This window comes from Labrus bergylta, chromosome 20 (genome assembly GCF_963930695.1).
Source record: "Labrus bergylta chromosome 20, fLabBer1.1, whole genome shotgun sequence".
Lineage (NCBI taxonomy): Eukaryota > Metazoa > Chordata > Actinopteri > Labriformes > Labridae > Labrus > Labrus bergylta.
In genome coordinates this window covers 10130412-10150291 of record NC_089214.1, presented here as the reverse complement: position 1 = coordinate 10150291, position 19880 = coordinate 10130412, and the positions used below count along the sequence as shown (strand labels likewise).

The window sequence follows — 19880 nt, the reverse complement described above, 5'->3', positions numbered from 1 at the left end:
TAACACATTCTCTCCCCCATCCTCTCTCTCTCTCTCTCTCTCTCTCTCTCTCTCTCTCCTCAGGTGTCCTGTCTCAGCCACATTGCTGCTAACTATCTGAACGCGGGGAAGGAGGCACAGCGCTGGGGGACAGCCCACGGGAGCATCGTACCTTACCAGGTGACTTCCTAAACACTCAACTGTCTGTCGATTAAACACACAAACACACACACAGGAAGTGTTAATCGGGCTGCTAATGTAACGACAGCAGAAACACACACGCGTCCTGTTAGCATGTAAAAATCACTGTGACAATGCCTCACAATACAATAAAACATCAATACAAATATGGGCAATTTAAATCAATTTGACAAAAAAGTATATTGCGGTACTCTTTTGACAACCGAACCAGCAGAGGGCGCTGTCCTCTGTCTTGTTAGTTGAAGAGGAGAGGCCTACAGAAGTGGAGGAAGTGATTGAAGGTTTTGAGGTTCAGAAGATGTCTTGTTTCAAAGCTGGAGTGTAGACGTGATTCGGGCAGAAAACAGACGACAATAGACCAGCAGCAGTATTTGAAACTGAGCAGAGCGTAGTGGCGTTCACTGTGAAGCTTCAATTTAAATGTGTGTTTGCTCTGAAACCAACTCACCAGTGGTAACAGGATAGAAGCTTGACGCGCGGTTGTGTTAGTGTTCTCTTAATAAAGTTACATTTTGACTTTTGGTTAATTCGGTCCGTCAGAATACAGAGTTCCATATTTAAGTCTGGTGCTTGTGGAGTCGTTGGGAACACACTCAGATGTTTGACAGTTGTGGAAACGCTGAGCAAAAGTCCTGACAGTTGACGTCAGTGTTGAGGGAAATCAAATGGAGGCACCGAGACGATTATAAAACAATTAGAGAGCATTAGTGTCAGTCACTCTGGATGTGTTCATGTTGCTGTGTGTCACTCTGCTTCCTCTCTGGAAGTGATTTCCTCTTCTGTTATCGCTCATTATCTCCCCACATATCATCTTGATCAACACCGCTGTCACCAGACTCTTTTTATATCTTTGTTTTTCTGTTCCACTCCTTAACAGGTCAAACATGCTGTTTTTATGCCTCCATACAGGAGAGTATTTACAGTTAAGATCACGTTTAACCAAATATTTTAGAGTTCTTCATATTCCATTTCTATGTTTTTATCTTTCTGATTTGTTTGTTTAAGGATTGAAGTACATTTAGTCATTAAGAAGAGTCTAACCGGCCTGGGTTCGAATCCAACCATGGCTCCTTTCCTTACATGTCCTTCACCACTCTCTCTCTCTTTCCCTGATATCTGACTCTATCCACTGTCTGCTCAGCTTATGGCATAAAAATTCCAAAAATAAGCTTAAAAAAAAGTCTAACCATGAGGTTGATGAGTAAAACTTGATTATTTCGATAAAGAGTGCTGCAAGAGAATCAGTACATTTCCAGTTATTTATGGCTTGTAGATGTTTGAAATAATGCTTCATCTTTCATTCAGCAGTTACTTTTATATGTCACTTTTTTTTTTATTCTCCTTTAAATTTCTCGGCCTGTAACCTTTTGTGTGTCAGCTTTGGACACTCGCTGTCTTTAAGTTTAATTTATTTTTAAAGTCACTTAACTCAACCCGTGTTTAACTTTTTTTTTTACCTGTGTTAAACCGTGTGGACAATGCTTGTTATAAGAGAGGCAACCACAACTATTCCTGTTTGTGCAAAAAATGTGCAATCGGAATAGTTTATAAACAACTGCTGAATTAGTCCTGCAATAAACACGAGTCATTGCAGTATCATTTACAGGAGGGACGTCTCTCTTGGCAGAGCAGGGGATTCTCAGGAGAGCGAGGACAGATTGTCTCTTTGCCTGTATAGAGGATACAGTCCTCCTTGATTTATGTCTGTGAAGGAAAGTTCAGGTTTTACGAGATCGAAGTGTATATCACACAGTAACAGTCAACTGTGGCTATGACCGTACCAGAATTCTAAACGTTGATATATCTGTTTGACACCACCGCAACAAAAATAGAAGTCCTAGACCCTAGAATATTGAGTAATTTCTTGTTTTTAATGACCAGAAATGACAGTTAAACTCCTAAATTACACAAAAACATTGGCAACATTTTGATATCAAACTCTAGTGGGACATATGTTGCATGAATGTTTCAGTTTTTCCAGATGAAACCACCATATTTCACACTGACATTCACATTTTAATTTGAATAAATGGCTTCACTATAAAATACACTTCGATACAGTAAATCTTTTTTTTTTTTTACTAGATAATTCCCCTTATGTAGCAGACGGCTGATTTCACTCCTTATCAAATTGAATTTAAAACCAAATAAAACACATTTTTCGGATCTGGTCTTCTCTGTGCTGATGTAAAAACATTAATTATCTGTTTCCTGCACGGCACAAATACACCAGAGCACACAGGGGCATCAGCAGGATATTTTAAAATGACGGCATGAGGAGAGGAAACACAATTAGAAGCACACAGGAAAACATTAAAAACATTTTAAAATAGATGTCATTCATTTTTCGCTCAGGAACGAAGGAGCAGAAATATAACGCCACACTCTGTTTAAATGAAATAAATACATCCAAATACACACAGCATTGGTATAAAGGTAAACAACTGCCATCGTGTTGGACTCTGTTTCTTTGTCCGCAATCTTGGATTTCAGCAGGGCCTGTTTTATGTTCAAAAGGGAAAATCTCCCGTCATGAGGGACACGTGTAAAAGGGCAATGTTTGAAAATTTCAGGGAGAGGCTGTCCTGAAATTTGATGGTGTGAAAAATAAAATGTGTTGTTTTTAGCATATATTGCCTCTCTTAAGGTTAATGCTACTCACTACCTCTTGGTTTGTTTGGTTAGCACATTTTTCCTGTCAGTGAAGAAGATGAATGACACAAACATTAATGTTTCATGTTTGCTGGACCTCTTTTTATTTAATTGATAGAGCAACCTTTGTTGCACAGAGCCTTGTTACAGAGGAACAAAACAAATCTTTACTTTGTTGATGTGCAAACCAATCCTTAATTCAATACAAATAAAACACAGCGCCTTATAGACGACAAAACGTATACAAAAGAGCTTAAAATGTGAAATATAACCTTAAAAGAGATAACTATGTCACACAGACTAATAGGCCTATATTCATAGGATTATAGGCTGCAAAAACTTCCTGTGGCCACAGAGGGAGAACACGGACATTCCTTAGATGAAATCCACTGAGTCAGTTGTTTTCATCAGGATATAGGACATGTATTTCAGCCCTTATTAAACCTACTTTTGTCACAATGAACGCTGTGAATGTAGCGTATTGTTTTGCACTTTGTACTGTACTATGTACAAAGAAAGGGGAAAGTCTTTTTGAGCACTTTGAAAAGGAGCAACTTTCTCTTTCCATGACAAGTCACTGTTAGCATTCTGATAAGTGACATATTACTCTTATACTGGTAAACAACCAGATTGAATCAAACAGTAAAATGATCTGTCAGATAAAAGGTTAGTAAAAATATAAAACCCATGGAGCATTTAGTAATCTTATTGCAGGGAGGATACATGATTTGGATTTAAAACATAAAGACATAATGATGGCAACAGAGAAAATTCAAGAAAAAATTCAAGAAGAAGCTAAAACACTTTCAGAAAGGCCGCCTTCAAGATGTCTGGTACAAAAACTCCAAGTTTAGTGAGTCTGACTTTTAATGCTAACTGAAAAGACGTCAAAGTTTTCAGATGAAAACGTTTATCATCTGTTAATTTATAAAGTATATCTTAATTGAAAAATGTAGTGCAATGAATTCACTTTCTAATATCCAATAAATCGATTTCACACAGTCAAACAAAAAGAGGCTTTTCACACTGAGCTTCCTTTGTATCAGATTCTGTTTCACATTACCGTGAGCCTGAGGGAAGAGATGTTATTATGGAGGTTTATGACTCACATTTAACCATCACACACACACACACACACACACACACACACACACACACACACACACGTTCTGTGCCTCCTGATGTTTCCCTCCATCTGCTCGGCGTGAACATGGAGACAGCGGCTCGTTTTTTGCGGTTGTCGTCTCTCACCATTCATAGTTATAGCGGCGGACTATAACACCAGTTATAGTCCGCCGCTCGGATCTAATCCTCGTGTGAACCGCCTTACCCACAATGCCGCACTCTCTCCCTCGAGCAATGCAGATGAAAGCAGTGGAGACTGGTTCTTCGGAGATCATGACAGTTGAAACAACAGAATTATTGGTGTTTCATGGTTGCGGCTTTGCGAGGGAGATATTAGTGCAGGAGAAGTTATCCATCCTCTCCGAGTTCACATCTGATTTCTGAGATGGTTCAATTTAAATCTCCACAAACTGAGACATCTGGCATGTCAGAGAGGAGACACATGAGAGGTTCACTGCAGACAGTAAGAAGAGATGAACTGAGAGCCAACACAAAACTAAATACATAAATATATCAGATCATAAAAGGTCATATAAATGTTGTGCAACACAACTGTGAAACATCAACATATTTTATGGTTTGATTCAAATGTCTATAAACAAAATAGACTTATTTTAATAAACAGGTAATTGCAATAGCTTAAGGACTAAGATAATTCCTTTTAGAGTAAAATGTATTTTGCAGGACGATAACCGACTTTTCTTTTTACGAAAATAAAAAAATTCAAAGTGCTCATAGCATTTTAAATAGTATGATTTTTGTTTTAAATTTGTTTCTAGTGTCACACTAAATACACTTCTGCAGAAGAAGCTGAGAGACACTCAGCTCTTACATATTAGCAGCTAACAATTTGTCTATGATGTCATTTTGCAGAGTCATCAGTTATGGAGCAACATGATCCTCTAATTAACGTAAATATTGGCTTTTGGGGTTCCTCAAGGTTCCATTCTTGGTCCAAATAGTTTTAGTTTTTTATTAAATATATAAAAAATATATTGTATAATTTTGTTTGTGGCACCTGATGCATCTAAATGCAGTGTTCACTCTTACATCTTGTTTTTATTTGGCCTTGAACACTTCCAGAGAGGAAACAGAGTGACATGTGTCTGTAGCTGCTGAATGCTCTACTTTGTTAAAGGCTTTATATGCGACTTTTTTGATCCAGCAGATGTCGCCCTTGAAACCAAAACAACTTGCGCTGCATTGTTGTGTTAGCATGCTAATGCTAGCGATCTTTATTATGCTCGTATCTTCACACTGCATGTAAATTTACCCGAAATGACCGTGATCTAGAAACGCTTACGTGACATTCAATTAAGCAGTGAGTACAGTATGTTATTCTTTTTTTCTCTAGTCCCTCAATTAAACAACTTTTATACGTGAGTGGATGAGCTGGCCGGCCGTCCCGGCGATGTAAACAAACTGAAGATAGGACTTGGAAAACTCGGAAAGCATCTCAGACAGTGGGACTCGGGTGTTACACCCATTGTAGACAGTCATGAATCACAGTTATTTCCACAGGATATACTTGATTTCTATTACATTCAACTGTGAAAAATCACATATAAAGCCTTTGAAACTCTTACCTTTGTTATGTTTGCTGCTGGAAACTGGGACGTTATGGCCACTAAAGGCCCACACAAAAGCTGTTAAACACATCTTAGCATGTGTATAAATAGATTGGTTAATATTAGGGCTGGGCACGTTAACGCGTTATTTTCGCATTAACTCATTAATTAATTATCGCCGACAATTATTTTATCTCGCATTAACGCAGTTTTTATTATTTATTTTCTTATTGTAAAAGTCTGTTGCTCACTGGCTTTTATTTTGTAAAATTCCATCGTGAGCGAGCCTAGTATGTTGCTTAATGCTGCACATGTCTGCTGCGGCGCTCACAGGAAAGAGGAAACAGTGTTGCCAACAACTCTGCCATTAGTGTGTGAATGGTAGTGAATCAGTAGGTGTGCCCTGTGGTGTAAGAGCGCTTTGAGTGCTCAGAAGACTTATTTTAGCTTAAGCTTGGTTTTTGGTCTCCTCCACCTCAACCACAAATGCTGAATGATCCACATTGTTCACCATCTAGTCTCTGTGTCCGTCTGATGTGCGACAAAAATGAATGTGCTACAAAAGTTGATCTTGAAGATGTTATAAAGCTCTGTGGAGCTGCGGATTCTGAGAGAGTTTTTCTACTTTTTAGTTTTGTCCTTTTAGCTCTTTGACAGTTTTGTTTGGGGTCGATGTGGTTTGGGTATGGCCTTCAGCCAGCAGGGGGCAGAAGCTGCCTCCCTGCGACCTCACTGCACCGCCCAAGTCTCTGTTTGAGGCTTTGTGGTTGAATGTCCCATCGTAGTCCCCCTTTGGACTGTGTGCCCACAACTCCCTGAGGCTGGGGATGAAAGCGAGGCGGCGGCCAGGGCAGAGTGCTGAGTGTGGTGTGACGAAAGGGTTAGTGGTCTAAAAAACACACACACACACACGCACACACAGCAGTGGTATGTGGTCACTGCTCTGTGTGTGCATGTTGTGATGTGAGACAGCAGATTTTACGTCCTTTCATGTGGCGACAATTTTTTATTACAGCGATTGTTAGTGAGAGAGAGGAAGAGGAGAAGAAAGTGTTGGTAGAGGAGGAAGAAAAGAAAGATGACCTTGGGGAAGGAAAGAGAGAAGACAAAGAGGATAAAGAAGAGACATTCCCCTTCGACAGCTGGCCTTTAAACAGGTTTCCTCAGGGAGATTCATCTGATTAAACTTCTTTAAAAACATATGTGAGACTGAGATAAAATACAGATGAATCTCCATCTTCTCACCCCCCCCCCCCCCCCCAAAAAAAAAAAAAAACCTCACAGCCTCATAATTCATCAGAGTAAATTTCATATCTACCTGCTGGACATGATCACCTTGATTAAACTGATTATAATTCTCATAGTTTATGAAGTATGGTTGGATCGCCGATGCCTGTGAACCTTCTGCTGCAGCTCTTAAAACAACATCAGGACATTAAGTCCACTGCTGGAAATACTTTATAACCCAGGTACCACAGACTCTGCTTTCCAATCTCTTATGCATATCTACAGTGCGCCTAAAGGGATTTGTTAATAAAAATGTAATGTATTCTCCTAACTAAATTATCCAGAAGCATTTTAATTAATTCAAGAATGATTTGTGTCCTCTGCTAAAATACAAAAAGTCTGTTTATAGCAGGACACTCTGTGTGCTGTAGTGAAATAGTCCATTCATATTCATGGGATCATAAGGAGCTAAACTCCTCTTTAACACCGGTTGAAATAACAGCATCTTATATTTAATTCATTCACAATATCTCATATAAAAAAAATTATCGAAGCCAACACATCTGAGTTTGAGCAGCTGGACACATTTCTGCAAAAAAATCAAGATCTCTGTCATTAAAATAAAAACTGTCTTTTTTAGTTGTTTGTAACTAGTTTATAACTAGTTGTTTATACTTTATCAACCTGTAAAAATCCCTGATATGAGAAAAACACAAAGCTGTGCTTCTATTTCTTCTTTTTCTTCTTTTTTCATGTTTTTAATCATTGAAATCCTTCATGCCATGACATCAACAGATGTATTAAAAATCTCAGCGATCATGTATTTATTACTTTTTTTGTGGAAGTGTTTCCTTGCTTCCTGCTGTAGTAATTTACCACTGAAGCCGTTTCTGTCCTTTTTCCTACATCCAGTTCATTTTATTATGTTTATTCAAGTGGCTCTAAAAACTCTCCACTCTGTTTCAGGGCTTCAAAACCAAAGACGGACACATCGTTGTGGCTGCAGGCAACGACAAACAGTTTGTCAAAGTTTGTCAGGTAAGTCACATCCACAGATCAGCAGCTCTGACAGAAAAATAAGATTTTACGTCAAATATTTAGGTTTTTTTGTTTTTGGTGTTTGCAGGTTTTGGAGCTCAAGGAGCTCACAGACGATTTAAAGTACAAAACAAACAAGCTGAGAGTCCAAAACCGCAAACAGCTGCTGCACACGCTGTCTGAGAGGTATTTATACACAAACAAGCACACACAATAAACAATATTGATACCTGTTCGTTACCATGGAAACAAAAGTAGATGTCCTAGACACACAATAATCGGTAACTTATTGTTTTCACTCATCAAAAATTGCTGACAATCTCCAAGGAAGTGACAATATTTGGACAAGTAGTTGGAGCTACTGCTTAAATTGGAGATCTAATTTAAGCAGGGACCTCAAGTCAGAGTGTAACCACCAGCAGGTGACTCGTTCACTGAGTAACTGAGAAAAAATTAGAATAAAAATGCAGGTACTCTCATTAAAGAAATAACAGATCAGGCTTTTACTTTGAAAAGCATGACGCAGCCATGTCGGATGCATGCCATGTGCCACATATCCGACTCTGGAGACCTTGACTCTCCAGAGTGAACGACGCTCACGTTCTCATTCATTGGTTACAGATTTACTTGTTCAGTTCAAAGATATGAGCACGTTCAACACGTTCAGGCGCAGCACAGCGCTCTGAAAATAGCGCAGGCTGGAGAGACAGATGTGCTGAGTTTATGACACTGTAGAGTTGAAGGGGTCCAGATGATGATTTTAAAATGTGGGTGGGACTCCCGTGGTAGTGATTAGTCAGTGATGATGTTTTCAGGTTTCTGCAGGAGAAGACTTCTGATTGGCTGAGGAGGTTTGAGGGCTCAGGTGTTCCTGTTGGACCAATCAACAACATCCAGGAAGTGTTCTCTGATGCACAGGTCAGTCAGCCAGTAACTACAAACACACAGAAACACACCTGCGTCTCTTCTTTGTCTTGCTCCCTGTCTGCTCTTGTTGCCTCATATACCTCACCCTTATACCTCACTGTTAGGTGGGGGTTGTTTCTGTTTGTATAAATCCAATGAAGAAATCGTGAAACAGACTGGAGATTATAACACCGTTTAATCGGCCGAGGTCAGACAACTTCATCAAACAAGCATGCTTCCAAATCACTTGACTGACAAAGTGCTGACAAAGTAACAGTGTTCACAGTGCTGCTTATATTCTGTCAAAAAGGTGCAACCCCCAAATTCCTTTCCATTTGGGTACATCACCATAAAACAATAAAGATGACATGACACTGATTTGTATACGTAACAACTGTAGACTCTCTGTCTAGCAAACAGTTGCTGACAACATATGCTTGGCTCCTATCCAAACATAGATCTGCTACTACTTAGGTGCTTCACTCATATAAGGTTACAGCTTCAGACACCTAAAGGTAGGAGTGTTAACAGGTGGTAGGCAGACTTGATTAATACATTTCACGAAGTTACAAGATTAATGAATTTCATGAAAATTCGTACTAACACTCACCCTTTCATATTTTTTGTTTATCGTGATGTCGAATTTTGGAGTATCTTCAAACACTTCACATCCTTCAGATCTGCACAACCTACAGTACAATAAAAAAACAAGACTGGCCTTTAATGGCTTCAATCTACCACCTTCCTTCCTAAAGAGCAATGAGAAGGGTATTTAGATACATGAAGGATCCTCATCCTCATTCATTTACCTATGTTTTTTTTTTATGTGTTGCTATGGTGATGTAAAGGTGTGGTGTTTTTGTGAAAATGAAATAGTACTTATTTGCACAGAAAACCAACACACCTGCCATAGTTCACTCTGGTACTGAAATATTTTTGTGCAATTTAGTCAATGTGAAGGGGATTATTTGGGTGCAAATTTTGATGGACTCATTCCTCTACATACCTGTTTTATCAAATAGATATTGTAGATTTTTTTTAAGTTTGTGGAATGTTCAATATTCAGTTCAGTTTATTCGTCATATGCATTTAAAGGTACAGTGTACAGTACATGCAATGAAATGCAATGAAAGGCCCAGACACCATTTCATCCGTTAAAACCAAATGTAATAAATATAAGAAATGAATGAAAGACAGTCGATCATTACAAGACCGGATTGTGTTGTTTTAAAAACAAGGAATATTGTAAAGTATCGTAGGTACAATAATATTTTGACAACCTTACCTCCATGCAGAGATAGACCCCTCTGGACTAGTATTCATTTCCTGTCAGGCTTTTTCATCTGTCATGTGATCAGTTGAGGACTTTACGAGTAAAAGAGGAGACACCTGAACGCATCATTAAACCCAGAGCTGCAGTGTGTGAACGCTTCAATAAGACACAGCTGAGTGTCTGGTTAAAGAATACAGCTGCAGTGTGTGCGTGTGTGCGTGTGTGCGTGTGTGCGTGTGTGCGTGTGTGCGTGTTCTGGCTGCTCATCAAACTGTCCCTCCATATGGATTGAAAACACATGAGTCACAGCTAACACGTTACACAACTCAGCGTGTTACATTAACACACTGCTCCAGGCCCCATCATTGTGTGTGTGTTCTGGGAACAAAGCAACAGGACATATGGTGTGTGTGTATGTGTGTGTGTGCGTGTGTGCGTGTGTGTGCGTGTGTGTGTGTGTGTGGAAGTTAAATGAATCACGTAGCAATTATCTCTCTCTCTCTCTCTCTAGAATAAAAAACAAACAATCTGATTAGTCGATGAGTTAAGGACCATTCTATTTTCATTTTAGCTCCACCTCCTCCCAGTGACCCCCATTAGTCGTTATCACTGGTTGGCTGTGGCTGATTGGCAAATGCTCTGTTTGATGTGTGTATTTTTGTCAAGATCGCTTACAACCTTCGTCATGATAGTATCAGTTCTGCAGGCATGTGAGCTCCACAGTGACCGCCCATTTTTCGCAGCTGTGGTTCCTTGAGTAAATTTCCAGATTCAAATCCTTCATTAACAGTTCAAAAAAAATCTTTATATCAGTATTTTAAATCCTGGAATCAAGCCAACCAGCTGGTTCAAAGTTTGCTGCAGCTCAGCTCTCAGCCCCTGAGTCCCCCAACCAAGAGCCTTAATCCCAATGTCCACATAAAGTCGGTGAGTCCTGCCCCACTGGGTCTGCTTCTGGAGTGTGAGCGCTTTAAAGACTGCCGCGGCGCTTGCTGTGGAAACACAATTACTGTTTAGAGTGGCAGCCATGGTGGCGGAGTGTGCGGCGCTGAAGAACCGCTGTGCGCACGAAGTATGTGGAACAGGGTCTGCTTGAGCCACGGTCCATCAGCGCCACATTTTTGCTCCAGCCTATGGCTCTCGCCCTACCCCACTGGGTCTGTTTTTGGAGGGCCATTGGGGGAGCTTTTATCACAGGTTTCACTCAAGACTCAAAATGTGACTCAGTGAATTAGGATTCTTGTGCATGGTGCTGTGGTATTTATTGAAATAATGAAGATAACATAATAAAGTTGATGAACTGCTCTGTGCTAATGCTAATGTTAGAATGCACATCACTTAAGAGTGTGTAGACAAACATGTGACTCAAGTCCATCCTCTGTGTCTACTGTCTCTGAGGCTAAGACAAGTTTTCTTTGAATGTGTTTGGTGGACAACAGCTCCCATCACCACCTGGCACGGCACTGTCATATAAAAGCTATGACTCAGTGTGCGTGTGTGTGTGTGTGTGTGTGTGTGTCTGCGTGTGTGTTCGGTTGCGTGTGTCTTGTGTGTGTGACTGTGTGTGTCAGACCAGCCCATCTGCCTCTGTGATCGTGCTGCACCAACTTGTTTTTAACTGAGATTGTACACACCATCCCCTCCGCTCTAACACCCGTGAGTGCTGACTGATAGCAGACACGTTAACACATCTGGTACCATCAGAAAACAGCACCCCCCCCCCCCCCCCCAAACTTTTGTTGTACTCAGCTAAACTTCCACTCTTAAACCAGACCAGACTGACTGACTTTATTATGTTGTGTTGTTGGAGAAACTTGATTCTGATTGGCTGCAGGGAATCAAATAATTCCTGAGTTCTCGTCGTCATTTGTTACAAATGTAATAATAACAGAAGGCCAGAAAAAATTACAAATGTCTCTGAATGTTGATTTATGGACCTCAACAGAGCATCAGCGCTTCATCAGCATAGAGTGGTAGTGACAATTAACTACCTTACAATTTTGGTGTTTTTTAAAACGTTTTTTTTTTTTAACCTAAAAATTGGGCTGCATCCTATGTACTACAATAAAATGTTGGGAGAGGTTTTTGTAAGGCACTAAAATATATCTCAAGCCTTGTCATGGCCATGTGCTGCCTGCTACCACCTGAAGTGATCTAAAAATCTGACTCCCATTCATTGTGCATTGCTTTGTGCACAAAGTGTGATAGGGTACATAACGCGGGCCGTGTGTGTGTGTGTGTGTGTGTGTGTGTGTGTGTGTGTGTGTGTGTGTGTGTGTGTGTGTGTGTGTGTGGGGGGGGGTGTGTGTGGGGGTGTGTGTGTGTGTGTGGGTGGGTGGGTGGGTGTGTGTGGTTGTGGAGCTGAGTTTCCTTCACACAGCAGCTCTGCAGAGAAGCTGCTGCTAATCAGGACAGTAGGAGGTCACGACTGAAAACTGAAATCTGGAAGTCATTACCAAAGAGGCCTCTCTCTCTCTTTCTTTCTCTCTCTCTCTTTCTTTCTCTCTCTCTCTTTCTTTCTCTCTCTCTCTTTCTTTCCCTCAATTTGAGAAGTTTATTTCTGACAAAGCATCAGAGTGTTAAAAGCATTGAAAGTGTCTTACAACAGTGCAGTTGCACTCAGAGACCATCGGTGGGCACTAAATCCCACCAAACTCAATTCGTACTTAATGTTGCTCTAAACTTTGGAGATAGCTCTCAAGACTACAATACCCATAAGTCTAACCTGCTGCCACTGCAGAGACCTAGTAATAAAAATCTTCTGGTTACAACCTAAAAAGACAATTATTAAAATGTTATTGTCACTAATAATGTTATTAGTTGATTCAGATGTTTGGCCCCTTCTTCTCTCCAAGTTTCTGCGGTGCATTTGATTTATCCCAGCTGAAGCCTAAACAGCCTCTGAAGTGGATAACTAACATGTAAGATCAGATAAGACAGCCTCTCTTTAGGCTCAAACCACCCACTTCTACCATCATTAGTGCCTTACGCTATACTTAGCCAACAAGGGGAAACATTTATCCAACCTAGTCCCGTTCTCTCAACAACACGGAAAGCTGGACATAACCCTGACATTTGTACAGCCGTGATTTTTCAATCAACTAAAAAAAACCCAACCGCAGACAACACCAAACTGTGGAGATTTAAAGCCTTGCTGTCAGAGGCCAAACATGGACACAAGTAATTAAACCTGCAACATGTGTAGCTCCTTCAAACAGCACTGCCTTAATTGAGGGAATATAACTACAAACCATGCCAGTAAGGGTGGAACAAAATATCAATATAATCTCCTGAAAATCTTAATTTAATTTAAGAACATATTTCACTTCCAGTTTGACTCACCATGTCACTACTTCTTAACTTGAATGGAAGTTAATTGGCCAAAGAAGAGGAAGAAGAAGAAGAAGACGACGGTGTTTATATCGGACATATTTAATAAGAACTTGAAAGAGGAAGAACAACAAGAGGTGAAACATGCAAAAAAAAATCCATCCATCCCAAGACGTTCCTCTCCCCAGCAAAGTATTTAGCTCCCCCTGGGGGATCCTGAGAGGTTCCCAGGCACTGAGGGTATATAAAAATCCCTCCAGGGCATTGTGGTCTACGCTGAGGACTCCTGGAAAGCCTCCAAAGGCAGATGACCAAGCGGCATCCAAATCAGATGCCCGAACCACCTCTAGTGTCAATTTCCTTTCTAGAGAATTAAGTCTCCATTCTTGGGGATGTTTGTGCGTTACTTTATGGATATGAAGTGATTTTATTTAGTCACTAATGGCCCAACTAGGTTAAACTATAATGCATGGAATTTAACCATAAACCCTTTTAGTGTAAATTACTTCTGTGTTTTTCTTATAAAAACTTCTCAGCATTAAACCGTAAATACTGGATGTGTTGGCTTCTCTTTCTCGGAAACTGAAAACCTAACTCAGTAACAGACAGTTTTATTGCTTTTACTGATGAGTGAGAACTCCTGAGCTTTTACTGAAGGCATTTACTCGTTCTTTTTTGTTGAATTATAGCCTTGTTATCTTTAGAGCACTTTTTTTTAATCTTAGTTTGGAAAGAAAATCTACAAATAATCTTTATAACTGTCTGGAAACTGACAAATTAAACAGAAACACCATAGAATTATTGCTGAAGAAGATGTCAGTCTTGACTGAAGTCTCATTCCCAGGTCAGGAGGACCTCACACCGCGTCATGGAAGGCAAAGCGAGCGATCAGACGCATTCTTAGAGACACTCCTTCCATATGGGCTGGACTGAAGGACAAGTGGAAGGATTGAAGGTGTGGGAATCGACCAAACGTTTCAGATTTCCAGGTTAACAGAAAGATCAGATGCAGAACTTTAGCGTCAGATTCTATTCATATATATTAGACGTGACAGTATTTATGACTTTGTAATAAATGGAATGATCAGACCATAGAGTTTTTTACTAGCCTGGACACGTTTGGTCTTTATCCTGAGTCTGGCTTTCGTGGTTTTTCATTTCTTCCAGCATATTTTTTTGGAGAAGGTGGAACATATTTGAGTCCAAGGAATGCTTGATGACATCCCTGATTTGACTTTTATTCTAAGTAGAATTCACATTTCTCATTTTCACTTGTCATGTCAGGTCATGATAAGTAATTGCAGCTTGCGGCATGTCATATTAATCTTGTCATATTAACATTATGGCAAGTGATGTTATGGCAAGTCAATTCAGGCCATTTCAATTCATGGCTTGTCATTGCAGGTAAATGCAATTAGTAGGTCATTTCAGGTTATTGAACATCATATAGCACATGATATCAGGTTGGACATGCATTAATGGAGAGATGTCTGGGTAATGGGGGGTGCTTCACAGGGAGCAATCATGAGCTGTTGGGGGTTCTGTACATTGCTTTAGGGCACCTCAGCAGTACTCGGGAAGTAACCTGGCACTAACCAGGACTTGAAACAGCCACCATTCGGTTCCCAAACAAGTCCCTACAATATCTACTGCTTTCATGTCTCTATGGTGTCATGTCACATTACATTATATTATTTGTAATACATAGTTTCTACTGTGTTGTCCCAGTGTTGTTTGAAAGACTCCAATACTCGGATTTGATAATTACAAGGGGAGACATTCATCAGAGGAGAGTGGAACAGTAAAATATTTACACCCCACAGACTAAGAGGAGATGGATGAAAAAAAGAGGAGGAAACTTTTTGACACTTTGACGCACTGGATACTTTCTGAACAGATATTGAAGAATGTATGGGGTTTGTTTCAGGAAAGGCTGGATTAAAATCGTGTCGACAGACTCAAGGCTTCCTCCAGGTCACATAGTCCTAACCTCCACTATTCCCAGAGAAACCACAGGCTGACAGCTTAACAGAGCTCTAGGGAAATATGTTTCTGGTCTGGATGAGTGGTGGACTAGATGGCTGAATGTGGAGCTATGGGAAATAATTGATGACTGACGTTCGAAAATGAAGTGTCCAAGAAAATAAACATTCTTAAGAAGACAAGTGAGGGTTTATTGTAGTTTCAAAGTGAAGCCAATAACTTAAAGCTTTGGTTAATATAATGGCACATGACCTAATACTTCACTTTATTCCTACATCCTTTAGGAGTTTAAAAGAGGCCATGTTATTTTTCCAAGAAATAGACTAGTACAATTTTTGGAAGCACTGTTTCCGGTTCTGTTTGTTTCTTCAATGTTGGCACAAAAGAGAAATTCAGAGTTTCAAACAATGATCGTCTCCTCCAAGGAAACTTTCCACAGATTGTAGAGGCTAAGCATCACTTTTTATTGTTAGCTTTTTTCCTCCAGTATTTTGCTTCTCTCAGTCCTGCTTTGGCATTGTAGTAAAGCCTGGTCCACACTTAAAATAATCATGGATTCAACAGTTTTCTTCCTGTTGTGTGTGGTGTGCTGTTCTGGTCATTGTTGCTCTTCACACACTAAGTTTATATTCACCAAAACCAAATTCTTGACTCTCAAAACTGGATGTCATGCAAATTTTCTTGCTGTCAAACGTGACATTAGAGTAAACAAACGTGACTGACAGTGGGAATGAGGAATTTCAAGTTTTTGGGACTTTTTTTAGCTGAAAAATCAGAGAAAAAAAGTTGAACTATCGATGAATCTGTGGCGATTGTGTACACATTGCGTTGTACAAGTTATAGAGTGAGATGGAGGTGTATTAAAAAAGTGATTCTGGAGTTGTTGTGATTCCTTTTTCAGTCATCTCAATTTTCCAACTGGCTATCATTTCTTTACATTACAGTTCACAGAATGAGTGCTTGGATGTCCTCTGGGTTGTCCCCACACAGCTGGAGATCAGATCATAAGTATTGAACATGTTTAATGTATACAGTACAATTTGCATCGGGGAGGCCCCTACATCTTTTCGATCAGATTGGATCACTCTCAACACGCCTCACAGCACAGAAACATCTGGCAAGATCATCTATAGAACCATTTTTTAAAAATTGTGACTTTGCTAAAGATTGTCAGAAAGGGAGGATCGGTCGCTATCAGCCCTATTTTCTTGTAGTTTGTACTTAACTAAACATGAAACTTAACATGAAACTTCTCCTAACAGGATTGGAAAATGCCAACCTATGTTCACCTGGCATTGGTCTGAGTGACACTTTGAATGCATTAGGTAGATCAATCTTTGTTTCTAGACAGTCACAAGCTAATTGAACTGATGTTCCTTTAGTTTTGGTGGTTTGGGACAAAGAACATTGTCAGAAAAGCTTTGTCTGTTCTCTTGGGGGGGTTAGGTGGTTTGGAAGACACCCACTAAGCTTCTTCCTCTGCTAAGAAATGTTTCTCCTCCAGATAAATCTTCCTTTCTGTCAAACGATGACTACTGTGTTATCATAGGGAGTGTTGAGTCAGCAGGGATAGCTTCTTATAACTCTGCTGCGGGCGTTTTTTTGTAACAGACCCAAGAAGAAGCTTCAATGACAGAAAAGTGATGAGAAAACACACATGAATATTAACACTGTTGGCCCCTTCTTTGAAATCAGTCATAACTTACTCTTAAAAACTGCTTTACAAATTAACCGGAGCTCACTGTTGAAGGATGTTATCGGTATCTTCCTGAGTAGAAGATCCATCACTTGGGATAGAAATCACAGATGACCCAAAACTAAATTACTTCTTCCTAGAAAGCACAATGTGACCTAACAAGGATGAACTGAGGATAATGAATGGCTTTGTAACTTCAGAATGATATGCACTGTTATAAATCAACAAAAGCAGTGGCGTATATCAAATGTCACTTATTTGTTGTTCAACTTACATTTTTCAGTGACAGGCTTGTTGACATGGCGGACTCTTAAAACAAGGTGATATTTGATTGATATGTGAAGTAAGATTTACAATAAAACAATTTAATTGAACAGGGAATATTATTATTATTAATAATAATAATAATAATAATAGTAATAATAATAATAATAATAATAAAATATCCTTTATTAATCCTGCGAGGGGAAATTCACTCAGTTGTTTATACTCTGAAAAGTTGTGATATTTGTGAAGAAGCATGGTTATAAGCCCATAATGTAGTTGCAGGCAAGTTTGGTATTCTTCCTTTTTAGTCAAACTTTGCAGGATTTACTATAAAGTTATTCTTCAGCAGACATAGCTACTATATAACACCTTAAAATTAAAATTTAATTCAGATCTAAAACATTTACTTTTTCTTGGATTCTACCATCCTGAGCATCCTGAGATAGATCCAGAAATGACAGACGAGCATTTATCAGGCAGGAATCCCCCCCGGTTTGTGCCTCAGTGTTTCTATGAAAGCATTGAATCCCTGTAATTCCAGAGGTTTTGTTTCCTCTGGTGATACCACCTGCTGAAAGAATGATGGCCTGAGCACATTTGTCTTTCTCTCTGTCCACCAAGACTCTTGAAACTCAATTAGAGGAGGAGCTGTTCCAGCTGGCTGCTGTCTCCTGCGACTAATAGCTCTTATCTGCTGAACTCAACGAAGGATTTATTCTTCCTTCTAAGTCCCTGTGAAGACTCTCCAGTCGATCTGTGTGTTTTTGAACTAGAGTCTTTTATTTTATCCCAAAAGTATTGGAAAGCGGTGTGTAGTCAGAAGAGATGACTTAGTGAAGTTTTTTTGGCCAAGTGCTGTAGTTCAGTTTTGATCGTCGAGGGATTTGAGCACAATGAACCAGAAATGTATCAATATTCCTAAGCGGTTTGTTTGTTTCCATATACAAGCATGAAATTACCAAACAGCCTTCCAGATTGTCAGAAACTTCTGTGTGATGCACTGATAAAAATGTTTTAAAACAGCATATTTTAGGTCAAACTTGATGCTTTTACATGTGCTTGTTTTAGTGCTGACTTCTTGATAATGTTTGCCAGCTATATGCTTTCAAATCCCACTTTTAAGATTGTGTTGAAATATTCAGGAACAAAGAGTTGAAAAAATAAGGGCTGATTCCAAATGTTTAGAATTCCCTGAAGTTGTTAACCTGCTGACTCAAGGCACTAGTTCACAGGGATTGTGCGAGTCCTATGGTCTTTCCAAATCCATGAACCATTAAATTCACCAGGGATCTGGACCTGACTTTCTGTAGACTTCCAGGGAGTCGAGTTGGGGTGCAGACTTTGCAAACATTCCTCACATTGCTTGTTGTTTTGAAGGAATTGTTAGCTTCAGGGACAGCAGTGTCACATAATAAATTCACCACTTTGGTCAAAACCAAAAATATCCTGAAAACTACTTCATTGATTTGGATGGAATTTGGTCCAAATATTCATATTTTCCTCAGAATTAACTTGATGATCCTCTGAGGTTTCATGTAGCACCATCATAAGGTCAACATTTAACTGATTCAGGTTACTTCTCAATTCTGGTACTGTTGAATTTGAGTTCTGCCTTTGCCACAATTGATCAAACTGCAGCATCCTAAACAGTCTGGAGGACTGTGTGGTGTCTCTGGTGTTGCCCTGAAGTGTTTAATCTTTCTTTGAACTAGCAGACTGTTCTTATTTAGCTTAGATTCTTTCTAATTATGGCATCCCCCAGGGCTCACTTTTAGGTCCCATTCTTTTCTCCACTTACATGCTCCCTCTTGGTGATATCCTCGTAAACATTTCATTGATTTAGTTAAGGGGGCTCAGGAACTGCAGTAATATGATGTGAATGCATAGAGAGGAAGAGAGAGAGAGAGAGAGAGAGAGAGAGAGAGAGAGAGCGGCACATGAGCTTAATGTGCCAGATGCCCCAGCAGTCTTAGCTCATAGCAGCATAACTAGGAGCTGGTCCATACCTGCACCAGCCCTAACTAGAGGCTTTATGAAGAAGGAAGCCTACTCCAGAAATACTTGACAGTAAACTGTAATTTTTTTCAGATATACATGATAACTCTATTCAACAGTCATCAGAGGGTCGTTTTTTATTGCCGCCTTGTAGAACTAGTTTAATGCAAAAGACAGGGGAATTCATTATCAAGTTATCTGATTTTAGAAAGTAATAATAGTATAATAGTTTTCACAAAAAGCAGGATTGTGTTTATTTACAAAGGAATTAGTATATTGTAGATTTTTTGTTGTAATCTAGTTGCCAGATACTTTTGGTTTTTCTTTTCTGAACAATTTAAGTGAAAAATATTAAGTTAGAGCAGTAGACATTTTTTGAAAATGTTGTGTTTGTTGTGTTTTGTTGTACTGTGAGTATGCATGTCATGGATGTGTTTTTATGCATCTAACTGGAATTTTGTCAAAAAGATGTGGAGACTACAGGAAGAGTAGCAACTGTTTAACAGAAGCAAATGGGGATCTTAATAAACAAACAAACAAATACTCTTAAAGGTACAGATGGTGTCTGCCTTCGAAACCTGACTGGTAGATGATTCAAAAGGAGAGGGGCCTAATAAATGAACCTCCCATACTTCATTTA

The 19880-nt window shown here is 39.5% G+C and overlaps 1 protein-coding gene across 3 annotated transcripts in view; it reads left to right on the top strand.

Annotated features, from left to right (window-relative positions):
- Positions 1 to 19880, top strand: part of sugct (succinyl-CoA:glutarate-CoA transferase) — a 61084-nt gene that overhangs the window by 11964 nt on the left and 29240 nt on the right. For 2 of the 3 annotated variants that reach the window (XM_020645076.3, XM_065948735.1), the window contains exons 9-12: positions 64 to 159; positions 7719 to 7790; positions 7879 to 7976; positions 8606 to 8708. In XM_020645076.3, the coding sequence (XP_020500732.2) occupies positions 64 to 159; positions 7719 to 7790; positions 7879 to 7976; positions 8606 to 8708 (369 nt within the window). Of the gene's footprint in view, positions 1 to 63; positions 160 to 7718; positions 7791 to 7878; positions 7977 to 8605; positions 8709 to 13301; positions 14398 to 19880 lie in introns of those variants that run through there. The other variant, XM_065948736.1, reaches the window with a different exon arrangement.